We start from the raw sequence: 18,592 nt of genomic DNA on the forward strand, positions 1-18,592 counted from the left end.
AAAACTAAAGAGGAAGCACTACGTGGAAGCATTTCAGAAGGTAAAAAAAAAAAATCCACAGAAATACTGTGAGATAAAATGCATGCTGATACATGAGTACACTTGTCTCATGTTTAAACAATTGAGCACCACTAATGGTAAGAAAATTCATCTCAGATGGCTTCTTACAATACTAGAAACTAAAACAATCAAATATCCTAATTGGTCAGTAAAAATGAAATCCATTGAGTAGTTTCAATACTCTTATGCATTCACAAAGTTAAGTAACAAGCAGTCCTGATTAATTCTGATTTGCTAGGAGGCAAGTTGTACTGAAACACTTCCTCTGTCTAATGAATAAATATTTTTGAAGGTAAAGAAAACAGCAAATATTGGTTTTTTCAGTGTTTCAAATTTAAGCTAAATTTAAGAAGTCTTTTTATCTGTTGACATCATTAGGTTACAAGATGTGAAGGCTTGCCTGATCTCTATGGCACTAAAATTTCATTTATTGAACGTACTATTTGAAGGCAGCATTCAAAACCAATGAAAGAGTGTTTTGTTACATGCTTACGAAAAAAAAGAACACATAGAAATTTCAGAGATTACTATAAATATATATAAATATGTTTTTGCATAAATCCTCAAGCTTATAAAATAAGCATATGTCCTTATAAAATAGCAACTAAATTTGAGGAAGGTAGCAAGCATTATTTTTATCATCATAGTTTATAAAGGAAAAGCAGGCTTCTCACTCTCCTTTCTCAAATTACTTCATGCAATTCCAAGTACTTCACCATTGTTTATATAACATTTTTCAAATAATCAAATGGCCAGTAAGAGGTAGTAATTATCCATCTGATGAAGGAGAAAATGGGAAACTGTCCATTACAACAGCCACAGCAGGAGACAGAAATCCAAAACCATCTGGACAAATGTAATGGTCTGCAGCCCGAGCCTTGAACTAGCGCACACAACTCCAGCTAGAACGGGAGGACCTACACTCCCTACACACTTCTACTTCCAGAAAGCTCTCCTTAGTTTGCCTACCTGTGCTTCATTTGGGGAAACCCAGAGAGCCTTAAAATCTCAATGCAAACTGTTGTAATTTAGAACAATAACTCATTTACCTATTCCCCTCGGTCTCCATGTTCACTTCCGGAGTATCTGTCTGTGCAAACCATGAAAATATTTTCCTTTCTTCTAAGCCTTTCGCTTGTGTTCCCTTTAAGTGGGCGTTCCACGTTCAGCTCCGCCCGGCCAGTGAAAAGCCGGCCTTCCCCTCCGCGTCCCCTCATCATCCGATGCCCGAAAGCATTGTCACAGCCGTGTCTGTGCTCCTCCGAGCAGGGGGACGCTGCAGTCTGAACGTCGGGGCCGCCTGGATTATGCCTTCTCACCCAACAGGCCACGCAAGTTCTTCGGTAAATAGTATTGATTCGCTAATTGTTTTTTGGCTTTGCCTCAAAGCATAAGTAAGCTCTTTTCATCTGAGAAACTCCTGCGTTTCCTTTGAAGGCTGGGGGAGGACGCTGCGGAAGATCCTGGAGACGGGGTTCCTCACCTCATCTCAACGGAGGTTAAACACTCCCCGGCGAGCACCCTGCTTCTGGTTCCGGTGCTCCTGCATCTTGCCATCACTTCTGCGACCCTGAAAGAAAAAGTAAGGGAGGGTAAAGGAAGGAGCAGGGAAACGTCCTCAGCGTAAAGTCACTGAAATGTGATTCCTCGTGGAAGACGGCCGTGGTTCTCCACTCAGGTGACTTTCTAATTATAAACTGCCCGTCACACCGCAGCCCTGCCGAAGAGCACGGCATTAATCCTTCTCCCCGCAACCAGAGGCACACGTGTGTAACTAGACGGGAAACCAAAAACATTTCTACTTAATTTAGTTTCATTTTCTCACTCCCATACATTGCTTCTCATTCCTCTATTTCCCTTCTTCCAAGTGAATGAAATACGTGCTTCACAGAATGTGCCTTTTTTTAAGGAACAATACCCTTAAATCCAAACATATAACTTTACACATCACACATGCTTGAAAGCAAAGTATCTACAGTACAAAAGGAAAAAAAAAATGTGTCTAAAAGCCAGTCTTTATTTTGCTACTAATATTCTCAATAACCACTGGTGCCTGTGATAGTCTAAGTTTTAAGAAATAAAATAAAAAAGAAAATGACAAACTTTTACAACAATGATCAGAGGGACACATGAGATTGCATTTTGTATCCATTCATGCAACTATCATGGTTATAAATACTTCATAATTTTCAAGGTGATCTCCTAGATATTACCACATTTCTTTGTGATAATATCTTCTTTGAAGTAGACTGAACAAGAGACATAGAATTGCTAATATATGCTAAGAAACTGGGTCACATGAAGTTAGGTAACTTTAAATGCACTCAACTAGGAAATGAGGGACTGGAAACTGGAAAACCAGCTCCTGACTTTCTCTGTGGCTGCTACCCAACCATGTTTCATTAGAGACAAAAGTGATGCACAGATAATAGTCTAAGCTATACTTCCAATGCCATAGATTCTTGGATTCATTAAAACCCATGAAAAGGACTAAAAATTTACTGTAAACACTTCCCCAGCAACTTGCTATGATAAAAACAGTATTAGGCATCATGGGTGAGATTAATGGAATAAACCAATCCAAAATCTTATTATTCTTTCATATAAAATCATATATCCTAAAATTTTGATTGCCATGTGTCAAGAATTAGAGAAACTCTGTATTTAAAATTACAACTAAAGAATTACAATTAAATGAAGAAGTTCTATAACAGGATGAAATCCTTTTGTTTGATAGTGGATTTTAGAAATTGGACTCTTCAACTTGAAATGTTTAAGTTAAGAAAGATTATGTATAATAAAGTGGAGAATTATGGTCAATTTCTTTGTAAAACAAAGAGGACTGGAGTAATTCTATGTTATTGCCACCTGTAAAAATCTGATTCCAGACAAGTATATCTATTTTTAATTCATCAATAATTCTGAGAAAAGGAATCAATCCAAATATGTCCTTGAAATAAAAAAGATTTTGTCAGTTAAAATGTCATTTTAAGTATAACCATAAAATATGAATATATTGCAGAACAGATACAGGTTTATGACAAAATAGGAGATTCCAAGGGAAGTCTGGAATTAGTTGTACTTGAAGTAAGGCTGCCAAGGCTTTGCCTTCAGCCCGCAAAGGTCACCTGTTGATGGTGTTCTGTCTCCGTGGGAACATTAGAGGGAAATAAATACAGATCTGAGTGGAACGCTGCATGTTCATGCTTATCAACCTCACTGAATAGAGAGTTCCATCTCTAACTCCAGTTTATCAATATCTTTAAAATACATATTCTGTAACTGGAATATTACTTCAAATTACATGGCATGTTTCATAAAACTGCTAAACAGCATAGAGACCTTTGGCAAATTATACATTCATAACCAAAAAAAAATCTTTGAATAGTTTTTCCTAGATATCTCTGAGCCCTAATGAATGTACTATTATCAAGCACATTTATTTCTATCATTTCTAGCAACATATGCGGACTTTGCCCAGTGTATTGCTTAGGCCAAGATATAGTCTTTCTCCTGCCTGCACTGAGTTACCAGTCAATACTCTTGTCAAATGTGCAAGTACATTAACATACATATGTTCTTGATGAGCCCATGCTGGGTCCCAGGGACCACTGTGTCCCTAACAGCTCCCAAACTCTCTCTCTAGTAATCCAATCTTTAAATTTAATATCACCTCAATAATTAACACCTAACCCACAATTTAGAATTTTGAAAAATATTATTTCCTTTATTGACACTGGCAGGTTTGTACATGTGCATCTCTGCAGGAGCTGTCTTATTGCTCAGAAACTACCCCCTATGATTGAACAACTGTGTATGCCAATGAGATCGTGCATGTGGATGAGAGAAGGCAACCTGTTGCCTGGAACATCAGTTTCCCAAACTATAGTCACTGATGAATCACCCTCATATTTTTTTTTCATATTTGCGATGCAACATAATACACTTAGGGGGGATCTTTGGCCTATTTGTGGACCAGCTGTTCATTATTTATTTAATAGTTTTCCTTAAAATGGCTCTACTTAAATAAATGTATTACAAAAGGAAACTTCCCATCCACAAAATAAATGGAAACCTAGTATCATGTGTCATAAACAGAGGGTAACTACAATGATAAATAAAATTAATGCAAAGGGAATCTTATTAAATTCTGGTTGGAGACAAGTACCATGAGAAACACTGAGTCTCTGACCTGTTCTTTCTTCATGAAAAATGGAGATTAGTGAATTTATGGTTACATTTACAAGCCTTTAATGATTTCACTCGGAATGAAAAAAGGTCGAAAATAAGTATCCATTTCAAGAACTTAGAAAAAAAGTAATGGGGATAAATCAGATATGAAATCAAGATGAGAGCAGAATTAAGTGGAAAACAAAGATACAATGGAAAATACCAGCAAAACCAAAAGAGAGTTCTTTAAAAATACTAATAAAATTGGCACACTTGTGGCAAGACAAGACATGATAAAAACAAAGATATCACACACATACAGAAAAACAATATTGGGAATGAAAATGGGATACACCAGAAATCAAATAAGAGAATATTATAAAAACTTTAAGATAACAAATTTGCAAATTTTGAAAATAGACAAATTCCTGGAAAAAAATATGAACTACCAAAATGAATTCAAGAAATGAGTCAATCCTATTGAAAAGATTCAATCACAGACATTTAAAACCTCCCCACATAGAAAACATCAGGCTGTATGGTTTTACTGATGAGTTGTATTAAATTTCAATAAACAGGTAACACTAATATTTTATAGATTTGACCAGGCAACATAAAAACAGATAACAAAGCCAAATACTTTCATTAGGCTGATAATATTCCCAAATTAGATTATCTAAACTACTTTGGGACAATGCAAAACAGGAAAATTACTGGTCAATCTCACTTAGGAACACAGATGAAAGTACATATTAGCAAGCTGAATCCAGCAATGTATAATAAAAATAATACCTTATGAGCAAATTGATGGATTTGTCAGAGGATAAAATTCAACATCCATTAATGACAGAAAGAAAGGAAGGGAGGGAGAGGAAGGAAGGAAGGAAAGAAGGAAGGAAGAGAGGGAGAGAGAAAGGGAGGGAGGGAGGAAAGGAGGAAGGAAGGAAACAAAAACCATTTGGTAAATAGCAAGCAGACAAGAATTTCCTTAAAGGAAAACCTCATACTTCCTGTCTCTACTTCCATCCAACATTTTCCTGCAGGTGCTGGCCAGTACAAGACAGAAAAAGCAGAAGAGCAAGGAAGGATAAAGGGTGGGAGGGGGAAACAAGATTGTCACTATTCATAGATGGAATATTCCATAAAAATTTAAAACTGAATTAATAATAAAGTGTATCAAGATTGCTGATACAAATTCTACATACCAGCAAGAGGGGCTTTTCAAGGCTTTTTTTTAAAAGAGCCATTTATAATAACAGGAAAAAATAATTTCCCTTGCAATAATTATAACAAAATGACTTATAAAGAATCTTAGAAGAAAATGGGTAACTTTAACAAAAGACATTAAAGAGGTCCTTCCTAAAAGGGACATATGAGCTGGATAAGACAGCTAAATATAACTGAAATGTCAACTCTCCTAAAATTGATTTTTTCATTCAAGGGATTTCCAATCAAAATTCCAACAACATTTTTAAATAAAACTTGACAAGGTGATTTTAAAAGTTTTAATCAAAAACAAAGTAACAAGAATAAAGAAAGACACTCCAGAAGAGTAAAAGATTTGCTTTCCTAAATATCAAACCTTAATGTAAAACCATAATAAGTAAGTTAGTTTGGTATTCACACAGGAACAGAGTAAAAAGCTTAGAAACATACTTAGGCATTAAGAGAAATATGACAGAGGTATTTAGAGAGCTCAGTGGGGAAAGCTGGGCCATTTAAAAAAATGTTACTGGGACAAGTGGTTATCTACATTAAAAAAATTTATCTGTACTTCATACTGTACACAAATATCAATGACAGATGATTGAGGGTATATGTGAGAAAATCAAACCTTAGAGTTTTTAGGAAGAAATATAACAGAGTGCCTTTATTACCTCAGGATAGAGAAGAATTCCTTAACCAGCAAATAGAAAGTACTCTCCATAAAATAACAGATGTCACATTAAAATGAAGAACATCCATTCACCCAAGGCAAGCTACATAAATCAGTCAATATTTGCCACACAGATAATTGTCATAAGTTGTGTGTCCAGGATATATAAAGAACTACTGACAATAAAAAAGGAAACAACCTAAAAAGAAAAGTGGGTGGATTGGCTTAAAGATGGTGATGTGAGAGATGAGACACAAACCTCCTCCCAAAACCACACATAATATGAAAATATAGCAAACACAACTAATACTGAAAAAGCAACAGGAAAGAAGGCTGCGGCAGACTGCCTACACCTGGGAAACAGAGCAGACCTTACTGGAAAAGGGTAAAGTACCAACGCCCTGATCCGGCAGGACCCAAACCCTTCCCCCACCCCAGCTCACTGGCAGGAAGAAGAGAAATATAGCAGGGAGTGGGTGGAGGCCTACAACTGCTGAACATCGAGCCCTGGAGATATTCTCTGGGAGCAAAAACTTACATTACATGGTACTCTGGAGATTACTGGGGTTAGAAAGCTAAGACAGGCAGAATACTTGGAGAGACTGAGATTTCAGACACTTGTGGAGAACAGGCACCAAAAAACAGCCACTTTGTAACAGAAGGTGAGCACTCTTGCGAGACTTCTAACAGTGAGAGGGCTGCTAAAGGGGCAAGGGCTGTACAGAGCTTGATGCTCAGGAGAAAGGACAGGTGGACAAAATTGTCCCAGTGCAATCAGCCCAGAGGTTGGGAACTTTCAAGAACTTCAAGCACTCCATCGCACTGGCTGGCAACACAGCTATGAGGCCCCCTACCATGATACACAGCCTGCCACTCATTCCCCCCGGCTGGCACCAGCTTGCAAACAGGCTACCCCCACCACTGTGCCTGGCCAGCCAGAGGACGGACCTGGCTATGGCAGCTACAAGTCCATAGCATAGAGGCTCCGCCCTGCATGCTCAGCCCACTGGCCCTGGCATGGGAAACAGGAAAGAGCCCTTTCCTCCAGACAAGCACCAGCACCACTCACCTGTGATCCCCGCCATCTCTCCAGGGGCTGAGCACCTTGAGAGAGTAGAGCTTCTGAATACTAGAGGGTGTCACCTACAAATGTGAAATGTCAAAGGAACCTGGTTCAAACCCAAATCCCACAAACACTAGAAAGATGGCCAAGTGAAACTGAAGTCACCAATCCCACTGAAAGAGACCTCAAAATAAAAATCATAAAAACACTCATGGAGCTACAGAAAAATATTCAAGAACTCAGGGACAAATTTAGGACAGATATTCAATCATTAAGAAATTCGGTATCTTTCTTAATGATTAGAGAATAGAAATTAGAGAAGAGGAATATGAAGAAGCTGAGGCACAGAGAGAAAAAAAGGATCTCTAGGAATGAAACAATATTGAGAGAACATTGTGACCAATCCAAACAGAACAACATTCACTTTATAGGAGTACCAGAAGAAGAAGACAGAGAGAAAGGGATAGAAAGTGTCTTTGAGGAGGTAATTACTGAAAACTCCCCAAATCTGGGGAAGGAGATAGTCTCTCAGGCCATGGAGGTGCACAGATCACCCAAAACAAAGGACCCAAGGAAGACAACACCAAGACATATAGTAATTAAAATGGCAAGATCAAGGATAAGGACAGAATATTATAATCACCCAGAGAGAAAGAAAAGATCACATACAAAGGAAAACCCAGCAGGATATCATCAGACTTCTCAACAGAAACCTTAGAGGCCAGAAGGGAGTGACATGATATATCTAATGGAATGAAACAGGAGGGCTTCGAACCAAGAATACTCTACCCAGGAAGACGATCATTTAAATTTGAAGGAGGGATTAAACAATTTCCAGATAAGCAAAAGTTGAGAGAATTTACCTCCCACAAACTGATCCTACATGGAGGGACTGCTATAGATGGAAATGTTCCTAAGGCTAAATCGTTGTCACCAGGGGAAATAAAACCACAGTAAAGAAAGTAGACCAATTAATTACTAAGCAAATGCAAAATCTAATCAACTACCCTCAAAGTCATTCAAGGGATGGACAAAGAATACAGAATATGATACCTAATATACAAAGAATGGAGGAAGAAGAAAAAGGAGGGGAAAAAAAAGAACCTTTAGATTGTGTTTGTTATAGCATACTGAGTGAGTTAAATTAGACTCTTAGATAGTAAGGAAGTTCCCTTGAACCTTTGGTACCCATGAATCTAAAGCCTAGAATGGCAATAAGTACCTACCTATTGATAATCAGCCTAAATGTAAACAGTCTGAATGCACCAATCAAAAGACACAGATTCACTGAATGGATAAAAAAACAAGACCCATCTCTATGCTGCCTGCAAGAGACTCACTTCAAACCCAAAGACATACACAGACTAAAAGTGAAGGGACGGAAAAGATATTTCATGCAACTAATAAGGAGAAAAAAGCAGGAGATGCAGTACTTGTATCAGACAAAATAGACTTCAAAACAAAGAAAGTAACAAGAGACAAAGAAGGACATTACACCATGATAAAGGGGTCGATCCAACAAGAAGATATAACCATTATAAATATATATGCACCCAACATAGGAGCAACTACATATGTGAAACAAATACTAACAGAAGTAAAGAGGAAATAGAATGCAATGCATTCATTCTAGGAGAATTCAACACTCCACTCACTCCAAAGGATCAACCAGACAGAAAATAAGTAAGGAGACAGAGGCATTGAACAACACATTAGAATAGATGGACCTAACAGACATCTACAGAACTCTACACCCAAAAGCAGCAGGATACACATTCTTCTCAAGTGCACATGGAACATTTTCAAGAATAGATCATATACTAGGTCACAAAAAGAGCCTCAGTAAATTCAAAAAGATTGAAATTGTACCAACCAGCTTCTCAGACCACAAAGGTATGAAACTAGAAATAAGTTACTCAAAGAAAATGAAAAATCCCACAAACACATGGAGTCTTAACAACATGCTCCTAAATAACCAATGGATCAATAACCAAATAAAAACAGAGATCAAGTAATATTCAGAGACAAATGACAACAATATTTTAACACCGCAAAATCTGTGGGATGCAGCAAAGGCCGTGCTAAGGGGGAAGTATATTGCAATACAGGCCTACCTCAGGAAAGAACAATCCCATATGAACAGTCTAAACTCACAATTAATGAAACTAGAAAAAGAAGAACAAATGAGGCCCAAAGTCAGTAGAAGGAGGGACATAATAAAGGTTAGAGCAGAAATAAATAAAATCGAGAAGAATAAAACAATAGAATCAATCAAAGTAGGAGCTGGTTCTTTGAAAAAATAAACAAAACAGATAAACCCCTAGCCAGATTTACCAATAAAAAAAGAGAGTCTACACACATAAACAGAATCAGAGATGAGAAAGGAAAAATCACCACAGACACCACAGAAATACCAAGAGTTATTAGGGAATACTATGAAAAATTATATGGTAACAAACTGGATAACCTAGAAGAAATGGACAACTTTTTAGAAAAATAACAACTTTCCAAGGCTGACCCAGAAAGAAACAAAAAAACTGAACAGACCAATTACCAGCAACGAAATTGAAATGCTAATCAAAAAACTGCCTAAGAACAAAACCCATGGACCAGATGGTTTCACTGCTGAATTTTATCAAACATTAAGTGAAGACCTAATACCCATCCTCCTTAAAGTTTTCCAAAAAGTAGAAGAGGAGGGAATATTTCCAAACTCATTCTATGAGACTAGCATCACTATAATACCAAAACCAGGCAAAGAAACTACAAAAAAAGAAAATTACAGTCCAGTATTCCTAATGAACATAGATGGAAAAATACTCAACAAAATATTAGCAAACTGAATTAAAAAACAGATCAAAAAGCTCATCCATCATGATCAAGTAGGATTTATTCCAGGTATGCAAGGATGGTACAATATTAGAAAATCCATCAACATCATCCACCACATCAACAAAAAGGACAAAAACCATATGATCCTCTCTCCATAGATGCCAAAAAAGCATTTGACAAAATTCAACATCCATTCATGATAAAAATTCCCAACAAAATGGGTATAAAGGACAAGTACCTCAACATAATAAAGGCCATATACAACAAACCCACAGCCAACATCATACTTATCAGCAAGAAGCTGAAAGGCTTTCCTTTAAGATCGGGAACAAGACAAGGATGCCCACTCTCTCCACTTTTATTCAACATAGTACTGGAGGTCCTAGCCACAGCAATCAGACAACACAAAGAAATAAAAGGCATCCAGATTGGTAAAGAAGATGTTAAACTGTCACTGTTTACAGATGACATGATATTGTACATAAAAAACCCTAAAGAATCCACTCCAAAACTACTAGATCTAATATAGGAATTCAGCACAGTTGCAGGATACAAAATTAATACACAGAAATCTGTTGCATTCCTATACACTAATGATGAACTAGCAGAAAGAGAAATTAGGAAACAATTCCATTCACATTTGCGTCAAAAAGAATAAAATACCTAGGAATAAGCCTAACCAAGGAAGTGAAAGAACTATACTCTGTAAACTACAAGACACTCATGAGAGAAATTAAAGCAGACACAAATAAATGGAAAAACATCCCATGCTCATGGATAAGAAGAATTAGTATTTTCAAAATGGCCATCCTGCCTAAGGCAATCTACAGATTCAATGCAATCCCTATCAAAATACCAACAGCATTCTTCAATAAACTAGAGCAAATAGATCTAAAATTCATATGGAACCACAAAAGACCCCGAATAGCCAAAGCAATCCTGGAGAAGGAAGAATAAAGCTGGGGGAATTAGGCTCCCTGACTTCAAGCTCTATGACAAAGACACAGTTACCAAGACAGTTTGGTACTGGCACTAGAACAGAATGGTAGACCAATGGAACAGATTAGAGAGCCCAGATATAAACCCAAGCATACATGGTCAATTAATATATGATAAGGGAGCCATAGACGTACAATGGGGAAATGACAGCCTCTTCAGCAACTGGTGTTGGCAAAACTGGACAGCTACATGTAAGAATGAAACTGCATTACTGTCTAACTCCATACACAAAAGTAAACTCAAAATGGATCAAAGACCTGAGTGTAAGTCATGAAACTATAAAACTCTTAGAAGAAAACATAGGCAAAACCTCCTGAATATAAACATGAGCAACTTTTTCCTGAACACATCTCCTCGGGCAAAGGAAACAAAAGCAAAAATGAACAAATGGGACTACACCAAACCTAAAAGCTTCTGTACAGCAAAGGACACCATCAGTAGAGTAAAAAGGCATCCTACAGAATGGGAGAATATATTTGCAAATATATTCAACAAGGGGTTAAAATCCAAAATATATAAAGAACTCACGTGCCTCAACACCCAAAAAGCAAATAACCTATTAAAAAATGGTGGAGGATATGAACAGACAATTCTCCAAAGAAGAAATTCAGATGGTCAACAGGCACATGAAAAGATGCTCCATGTCGTTAATTATCAGAGAAATGCAAATTAAAACCACAATGAGATACCACCTCACACCAGTTAGGATAGTCAATATCAAAAAGACTAGGAACAACAAATGCTGGCGAGGATGCAGAGAAAGGAGAACCCTCCTACCCTTTTGGTGGGAATCTAAATTAGTTCAGCCATTGTGGAAAGCAATATGGAGGTCGCTCAAAAAAACAAAAACAGAAATACCATTTGACCTGGGAATTCAACTTCTAGGAATTTACCCAAAGAAAGCAAAATCTCAGATTCAAAAAGACATATGCACCCCTATATTTATCGCAGCACTATTTACAATAGCCAAAATGTAGAAGCAACCTAAGTGTCCATCAGTAGATGAATGGATAAAGAAGATGTGGTACATATACACAATGGAATACTATTCAGCCATGAGAAGAAAACAAATCCTATCATATGCTCAGTGAAATGAGCCAGACGGAGAGAGACAAGTGCCAAATGATTTCACTCATTTGTGCACTATAACAATAAAGCAAAACTGAAGGAACAAAACAGCGGCAGACTCACAGACTCCAAGAAGGGACCAGCGGTTACCAAAGGGGAGAGTTGGGGGAGGGTGGGAGAGGAGGGTGGGAGAAGGGGATTGAGGGGTATTATGATTGGTACACATACTGTGGGGGGGGTCAAGGGAAAGACAGTGTAGCACAGAGAAGAAAAGTAGTGACTCTGTGGCATATTATTATGCTGATGGACAGTGACTGCAGTGGGGTGTGGGGGGGACTTGATAATATGGGTGAATGTAGTAACCATGATGTTTTTCATGTGAAACCTTCATAAGAGTGTGTATCAGTGATACCTTAATAAATAAAACGAAAAGAAAAGTGGGTGCAAGACTAATTTGTACATACCCTTCTGCATGTATAATATTTTCATTTAAAAATTAATAAAAATTAAATTTATACTACAAGTTGTGTCTTTTACCTGGGATAATATTGAAAATAGGTTTATAACATGATGAAGAATATATAATGACATCTTTCTTTGAAACAAGTGTCTTGAATAGCTTTCATTTGTTATCATAATAGCTGTTAATTAAGAATGTGTGGAATGATAGAGTCTATGCAATATGAGTTTTTTAAAATGAGGAAAGAAGGGAGAGGAAGCGATGGGGGGCAAAAAGGGAGAGACTTGCAAAAGAGGTCAAATCCCCACTCCATGAGCTCATTTCTTTGGTGCCTCCTTGAGTAGCACCTACTCCTTCCAGCCATCCTCTCTGTTAAGAGACCACGCATCCTATACCTTGTGAAACACCCCATCAGAAATTTTCCCCAAAGCATTCCTAAGTATTCCTTAGGGTTCCAAAGATCCTATAGTACCAGTAAACCCTTCCTAGTTAATATGAAATTCTGCACGTGGTATTTAAATCACAGTACCTTGCACTAGTGTAGTCCTTTAGAATTACATACATTGTTTCATGTGACCCTCAAGATGACCTTATAAAAGAGGTAGCACAGATAGTTTCCTCATATTATAGGTTTAGAGATAGACTTTCAAAGAGTTTAAAGCATGATAGAAAGGGACAAGGTGACTAGAGACCCCAGGCCAGTCTATGGCAAGTTATATAGATGCTCGTTTACAATGATGTCAATCTTGGTAAACTCTAGCTCTAGAGCAGCAGTGTGGAGGGAGAGACAGAATGTGCCCACCCCCACTGTGCCCCTTGGCACTGAGCCATTTCCAGGTCACACTGAGGAAGTTGCACAGCTCCAAACGAGCTCCAGACCCCTCGTTCATGGGATTTCCTCATTAAACCGGACCACTTGTCAAATACCAATACCGAAATGTGTACAGCACATTAAGATTCATAAAGCAGTTACTGTTTAGTTTATTCTCATAATTTCTTTGTAGTAATCCAACACCAAAACATATAGGCAAAATTAATATTAAAAAGTCTTTTTTTATTCCCAATTCATGATTTCATACAAACAGACACATACACCTTTATTCAATTCAACAAATATCCATTTCTCGGTGTGCCATAATTATACTTTCTAAATATGCAGATATATGAACACATCCCCACTTGCAATTAGATATGTACGTAGTTCTACTTCATTTTTATTATTTTAAACTCCAGAAATGCTTTTTGTTCCTTACTAATTGTATGATTAACACTGTATAGGATTTTTATGCTGTTTAATACTCCTCTTATTTATAAATCTTCATCTGACAATGTATCCACTTTTTAGTGCTTCAATATATCACACATTTACTTTTATAAATCCTGAACAATGACATTGCATGGAAGATAAAAGCTAGCAATCTTTTATATGGCATCTGATATGACTGAACAGCAATCTAATGCAATTTAAAAAATAAGAAATGTGAACCTTCAAAGTAACCAACAAATTTAAGGCACTTCCTCAAGAAGCAATCAAATTCATCATGATATAACAAATCCAATACTTTTTATTGCTTTCATGATGATTTTGTGTTTATGTGGTTCATTAATAAGGCCAAGAAAATTAGCATATTTCAGATTTAATATACAGTTGGAATGTTGTTGATAGTAAATTATAATGCAGTAGAATAAGATTCTCACGTAGAGATATGGTATTTTTAACTTGTTAAAGTGATTTCATGGACAGCATCTCATTTTAGCTTCACCGTGACTTGGTAGGGCATCATTAACTCCATTTACAGATAGGGAAACTGATGTCCAGATAAGTCAAAGAACATATCTTCCGGGACTGAGACACAAGTCCTTCAACTTCCATCTCTTATGTTATCTCCTTCTGTTGAGAGCCTGACATGGTGCAGGCCCTTGAGTTATTACCTCCTTCTCTTCTCACACCATCCCCAGTGGGAAAGAAAGCTGCTCCCACCAGCATGTTGGGGAGAGTGGCAGCACGGTGACCACAACTTTACAATCACTCCATCTCCTATGCTCAACTTTCCTCACCTGTAACACAGGGCTAGCTTGCCCCATCCACATGCAGATTCATCGTAAAGACAACTGGACCTATGTCTAAAGGTCCTTAATAAACTGTGCACAACTGTTGCCAATATCAGATGCCACTCTTTTTGCTAATACAATATTCTTTAACACAGGACGTAACATGACATGTATTAATGATATTGTCTGCTTGCTGATTCATGTCCTTCTCTCATCCATCAAGGGTCCAAACAGCCAAAGCTCTATAACTGCTCTTAGGGAACGGGACTGGGACATCCACCCTTGCCCGCAGTGGAATCGGTTCATTTGGCTTTGCAGCCTGAAGCCATTGCCCACAGTAATAGAAACACAGTGTGTCCATTCAGTGACCTCTTCTCCTGCCAAGCAAAAATACCCTATTTTGGCAATCTGGGCTTTCCCAATAGTAGTCGGATTTGGCACAACATGTGATCTCATTTAAGGAGTAGGAAAGAAACCTGCCAGCCCACTTATTCACTTAAGGTGAGGATTTCTTTGAGTTACACTGAGCCCAGAGACTCGGGGTCTAAATCATGACCATTGTATAAGTAAGTCGTGATGCTCCCTCAACCAAAAGCTGCCCTTTGGTAGAGGCAGGCAGAGAGGAGTGTGGGATAACAAAGTGCAGACTTCGCCAGAACGAAGAAGGACAGAGCAAACCGCCCAGGAACCAGAACATGGATACCAGGCTGTCACCCAAGGGAATGAACAGAAACATCTTTCCTGCTTGAATGAAAAAACTATAAAATCAGGAGCAATCCATTACTCTTTTTCCTCTTCGATATGACATCCCTTCCTTTTGTTGAATGGTGTCTATTACACTTTCGAACCATATCCTTTCTGCATGGACTTAGCACTGGTAAGACCCCCTGCTCTCTGGTGGGGAGGAAGGGGCTGTGTCCTGAGGGAAGCAAGGGCATTTTGGGTGACCTCTACCCCTTTTTGCTTTTTCAGGGAGTCAGCATTCACGGCACACCCTCTGCAGCCTTACCTATCGCAATAGCAGCAGTTTCTACCGAAACAGTCTTTAACCCATTTATAGGAGAGAAAAGAGCCAGAACTACCTTTTGCGATCTCCTGAGAATGGGATGCACACCATTCTAAGGATGGGAATTAGAAATCCACATTGCTTTTTATCATGTGTAACCAAATAAATTCAGACAGTGAAATTATCTATGATGTGGCAAAAATTCACCCTTGAAAATCCCTAACATTACAAAAACAAGGAGCCACAGACAGACCAACTTAGAGCCCCAGAAAGCCTCTGCTGGAATTACCTGCAGAATAATCGCCTTGGCTCCTTAATGTCAGAACAAAACATGAGTCAGCAGAGACTTTAAAAGAGGCATCTTTGCAAAATGGAAAAGTCATATTAATTTGTCCTGTAAGTCCTGTAAGTCCTATAAGTCAATAGAGCTAATTGCTGAGGTAGGGATTTGGGGGGCTAGCACTAAAACAGAAGCTCCTCAAAGTCTTAGGTCACCTCTAAAAGTTCAATTCACCTTCAAAGACAAAATTTTGCATAACAATAATAAACCATATGGTAAGTTGGATAGTATATGAATTATATATCAATAAAGCTTTTATATATTAAAAATAACTTATATGATTAAAATCTACCTCATTTGATAGTATCTGGCTAATATCATTATCTGGCATTTTGAAGGGAAAAATAATATTCATTCATTCATGTAAAAACCAACTTTTCTTTGGGGATCCTGCCAGGTAAAGCCATGCCAGAGGCTTTATTTTCCTATCACCTGAACTCTGAGGTGGAGATTATTAACCTTTTATCAGTCCCACATAGAAAGGAAAAAATTGAGGCTCTAAGAGATGAAGTATCACAACTACATTTTCAAAACCAAGTTATCTGCCTTCACATAAATAACATTTAAAATCTTGGGTATTTTTTTTTTCACCCATTAGCAGGGCCTCTGGGAATATGAAGGTGAGTTGGATATAATGTTTTTCAGGACCTGAATTTTCTTAGGATGGTCACTTAGCTTAAACATTTGATAAACAAAAGTATTAATAAATGACACTAGTGAGGTGTTTGGCATATCATGGAAAACTGATAAGGATTGGAAGCAATTTATATTATAAGCTTAAAAACCTAACAAACTAACATCTTTACACTCAAAGTTACTTTTATTTAATTTACCAACTAAGGTTCTGTAAATACAGGGTTGCCAGGTTTAACAACTAAAAATATGTCTGGTTAAGTTGAACTTCAAATAAATAACAAATAATTTTTTAGTATATGTTTATCTTATGCAGTATTTCCTATAATGTACCTAGAAACCCTATTAGGACCTTTTTTCAATGGTTAAATTTATCACTGTATTAAGAACAAGGAGAAAGGTTAAACCTCCACTACTATGTACAATAGTACACAAATTCTGGCTACCTCAATACTTCAAATACATACTCCTCTCTAGCACTTAGTACTTTAATGAAATAAGGAGATTTGTGAAGTTTAAAGAATCACCCATGACAAAATTCAGGTGGCTATGACTTATTTAAAAATGTTGTAGTTTCAGAACATGTGAGAAGAATATGTGGTCCATACTTTCCCGACTAGAGGACAGACTCACCGTCTAGCCCAGGACAGAATGTTTAAAACAAATGTTTGTAGTGCTGCTGTAAGTGGATCTCAGATTTCTCCTTACAAAAGTGAGAAGGAGGAAAAAATCTTGAGCTTCATATCACCATAAATTCTAAGTGGCACAAGACAGGGACTGTGGTGTAGGGAACAGAGGGCAGCGCTTGCAGTCTTAAGACTTGCTGCTGTTCAGCAAGAAAAGCCAAGTTAGAAACATCTGGTAAACCTCATCAGTTTACAGATAGGAAATAGTTGGGGCTGTATACTGTCTCCTAAGCTTACATTTTATAACCTCCAAAATGGGGTTGCCTGTTCCATAAGGCTATTGTCAGAGGGAAGAGAAACAACACATATGACAGGAGCCACATTACTTGATCAAATAATTGTTATAAACTGAATGTACCCCAAAAACTGAATTTACCCCAAAGACAGCTATATTAATTAAGCACCCACGACTTAAAGGAAATGTAAAGATTATCTACTTTGTACCTCTGATCTTAGAGATGGGGTTAAATGACGTTCCACTTAGCACAAAAGAAGCCATGGTCGAGGGGAGGGGTCGGAAGATGGCGGCGTGAGTAGAGCAGCGGAAATCTCCTCCCAAAACAACATATATCTATGAAAATATAACAAAGACAACCCTTCCTAGAATAAAGACCAGAGGACACAGGACAATATCCAGACCACATCCACACCTGAGAGAACCCAGCGCCTCGCGAAGGGGGTAAGATACAAGCCCCGGCCCCGCGGGAGCCGAGCGCCCCTCCCCCCAGCTCCCGGCGGGAGAAGAGCAGGCAGAGCGGGAGGGAGACGGAGCCCAGGGCTGCCGAGCACCCAGCCCCAGCCATCCGGGCCAGAGTGCAGGGCCCTCGATTCTGGGAAAACAGGGCAGCAAGAACAGTGAGCAGGCACTGGAGGCTGGGCGACAGAGGACATAAGAAAAGCGCGCGACCATTTTTTTTTTTTGCTTTTTTGCTGCTTTGTTTTGGCGAGCGCTTTTTGGAAGTCTTAAAGGGACAGGGACCCCAATATTAGGGAAACAGGGCAGAAAGACCGGTGAGCAGAGGCCTGAGGCTGGCACCGGAGAATAAAGAAAAACGAACGACCACCTTTTTTTTTTAATTAAAAAAAATTTTTTAATTAAAAAAATTTTTTTTTCTTGTTTTTTTTTGTGGTCGTTGTTTTGTTTTGGCGGGTACTTTTTGGAAGTCTTAAAGGGGCAGGGAGGGTCACTTAATCCAGAGGTAGGGAATCCGGGATCTCTGGGCACCCTAACCCCTGGGCTGCAGGGAGCAGGGAGGCCCCTTACGGAGATAAATAGCCTCCCAGCAGCTCCTGCTCCAACGCGACTCCACCATTTTGGAGCAGCTGCCCGAGCCAGGCCACGCCCAC

The 18,592-nt window shown here is 38.3% G+C and overlaps 1 protein-coding gene and 1 long non-coding RNA gene across 8 annotated transcripts in view; one reads left to right on the plus strand and one right to left on the minus strand.

Annotated features, from left to right (window-relative positions):
• SACS (sacsin molecular chaperone) overlaps positions 1-18,592 on the minus strand; it is a 137,306-nt gene that overhangs the window by 91,997 nt on the left and 26,717 nt on the right. For all 4 annotated transcript variants that reach the window (XM_057490278.1, XM_057490271.1, XM_057490272.1 and 1 more), the window contains exon 2: positions 1,110-1,630. In XM_057490278.1, the coding sequence (XP_057346261.1) occupies positions 1,110-1,129 (20 nt within the window). In that variant the 5' untranslated portion in view covers positions 1,130-1,630. The remainder of the gene's footprint in view (positions 1-1,109; positions 1,631-18,592) is intronic.
• Positions 1,282-9,573, plus strand: LOC130680140 (uncharacterized). Of its 4 annotated transcripts, none has more exons than XR_008993181.1 (3): positions 1,282-1,403; positions 1,498-1,738; positions 5,274-9,573. It is a non-coding gene; the product is annotated as an uncharacterized LOC130680140 (long non-coding RNA). The 4 variants fall into 4 exon arrangements; XR_008993179.1 differs by lacking the exon at positions 5,274-9,573 and adding an exon at positions 3,804-5,079; XR_008993177.1 differs by lacking the exon at positions 5,274-9,573 and adding an exon at positions 3,804-5,078 and having other exon boundaries at positions 1,498-1,642.

The sequence above is a fragment of the Manis pentadactyla genome, chromosome 2, assembly GCF_030020395.1.
Source record: "Manis pentadactyla isolate mManPen7 chromosome 2, mManPen7.hap1, whole genome shotgun sequence".
Classification (NCBI taxonomy): Eukaryota; Metazoa; Chordata; class Mammalia; order Pholidota; family Manidae; genus Manis; species Manis pentadactyla.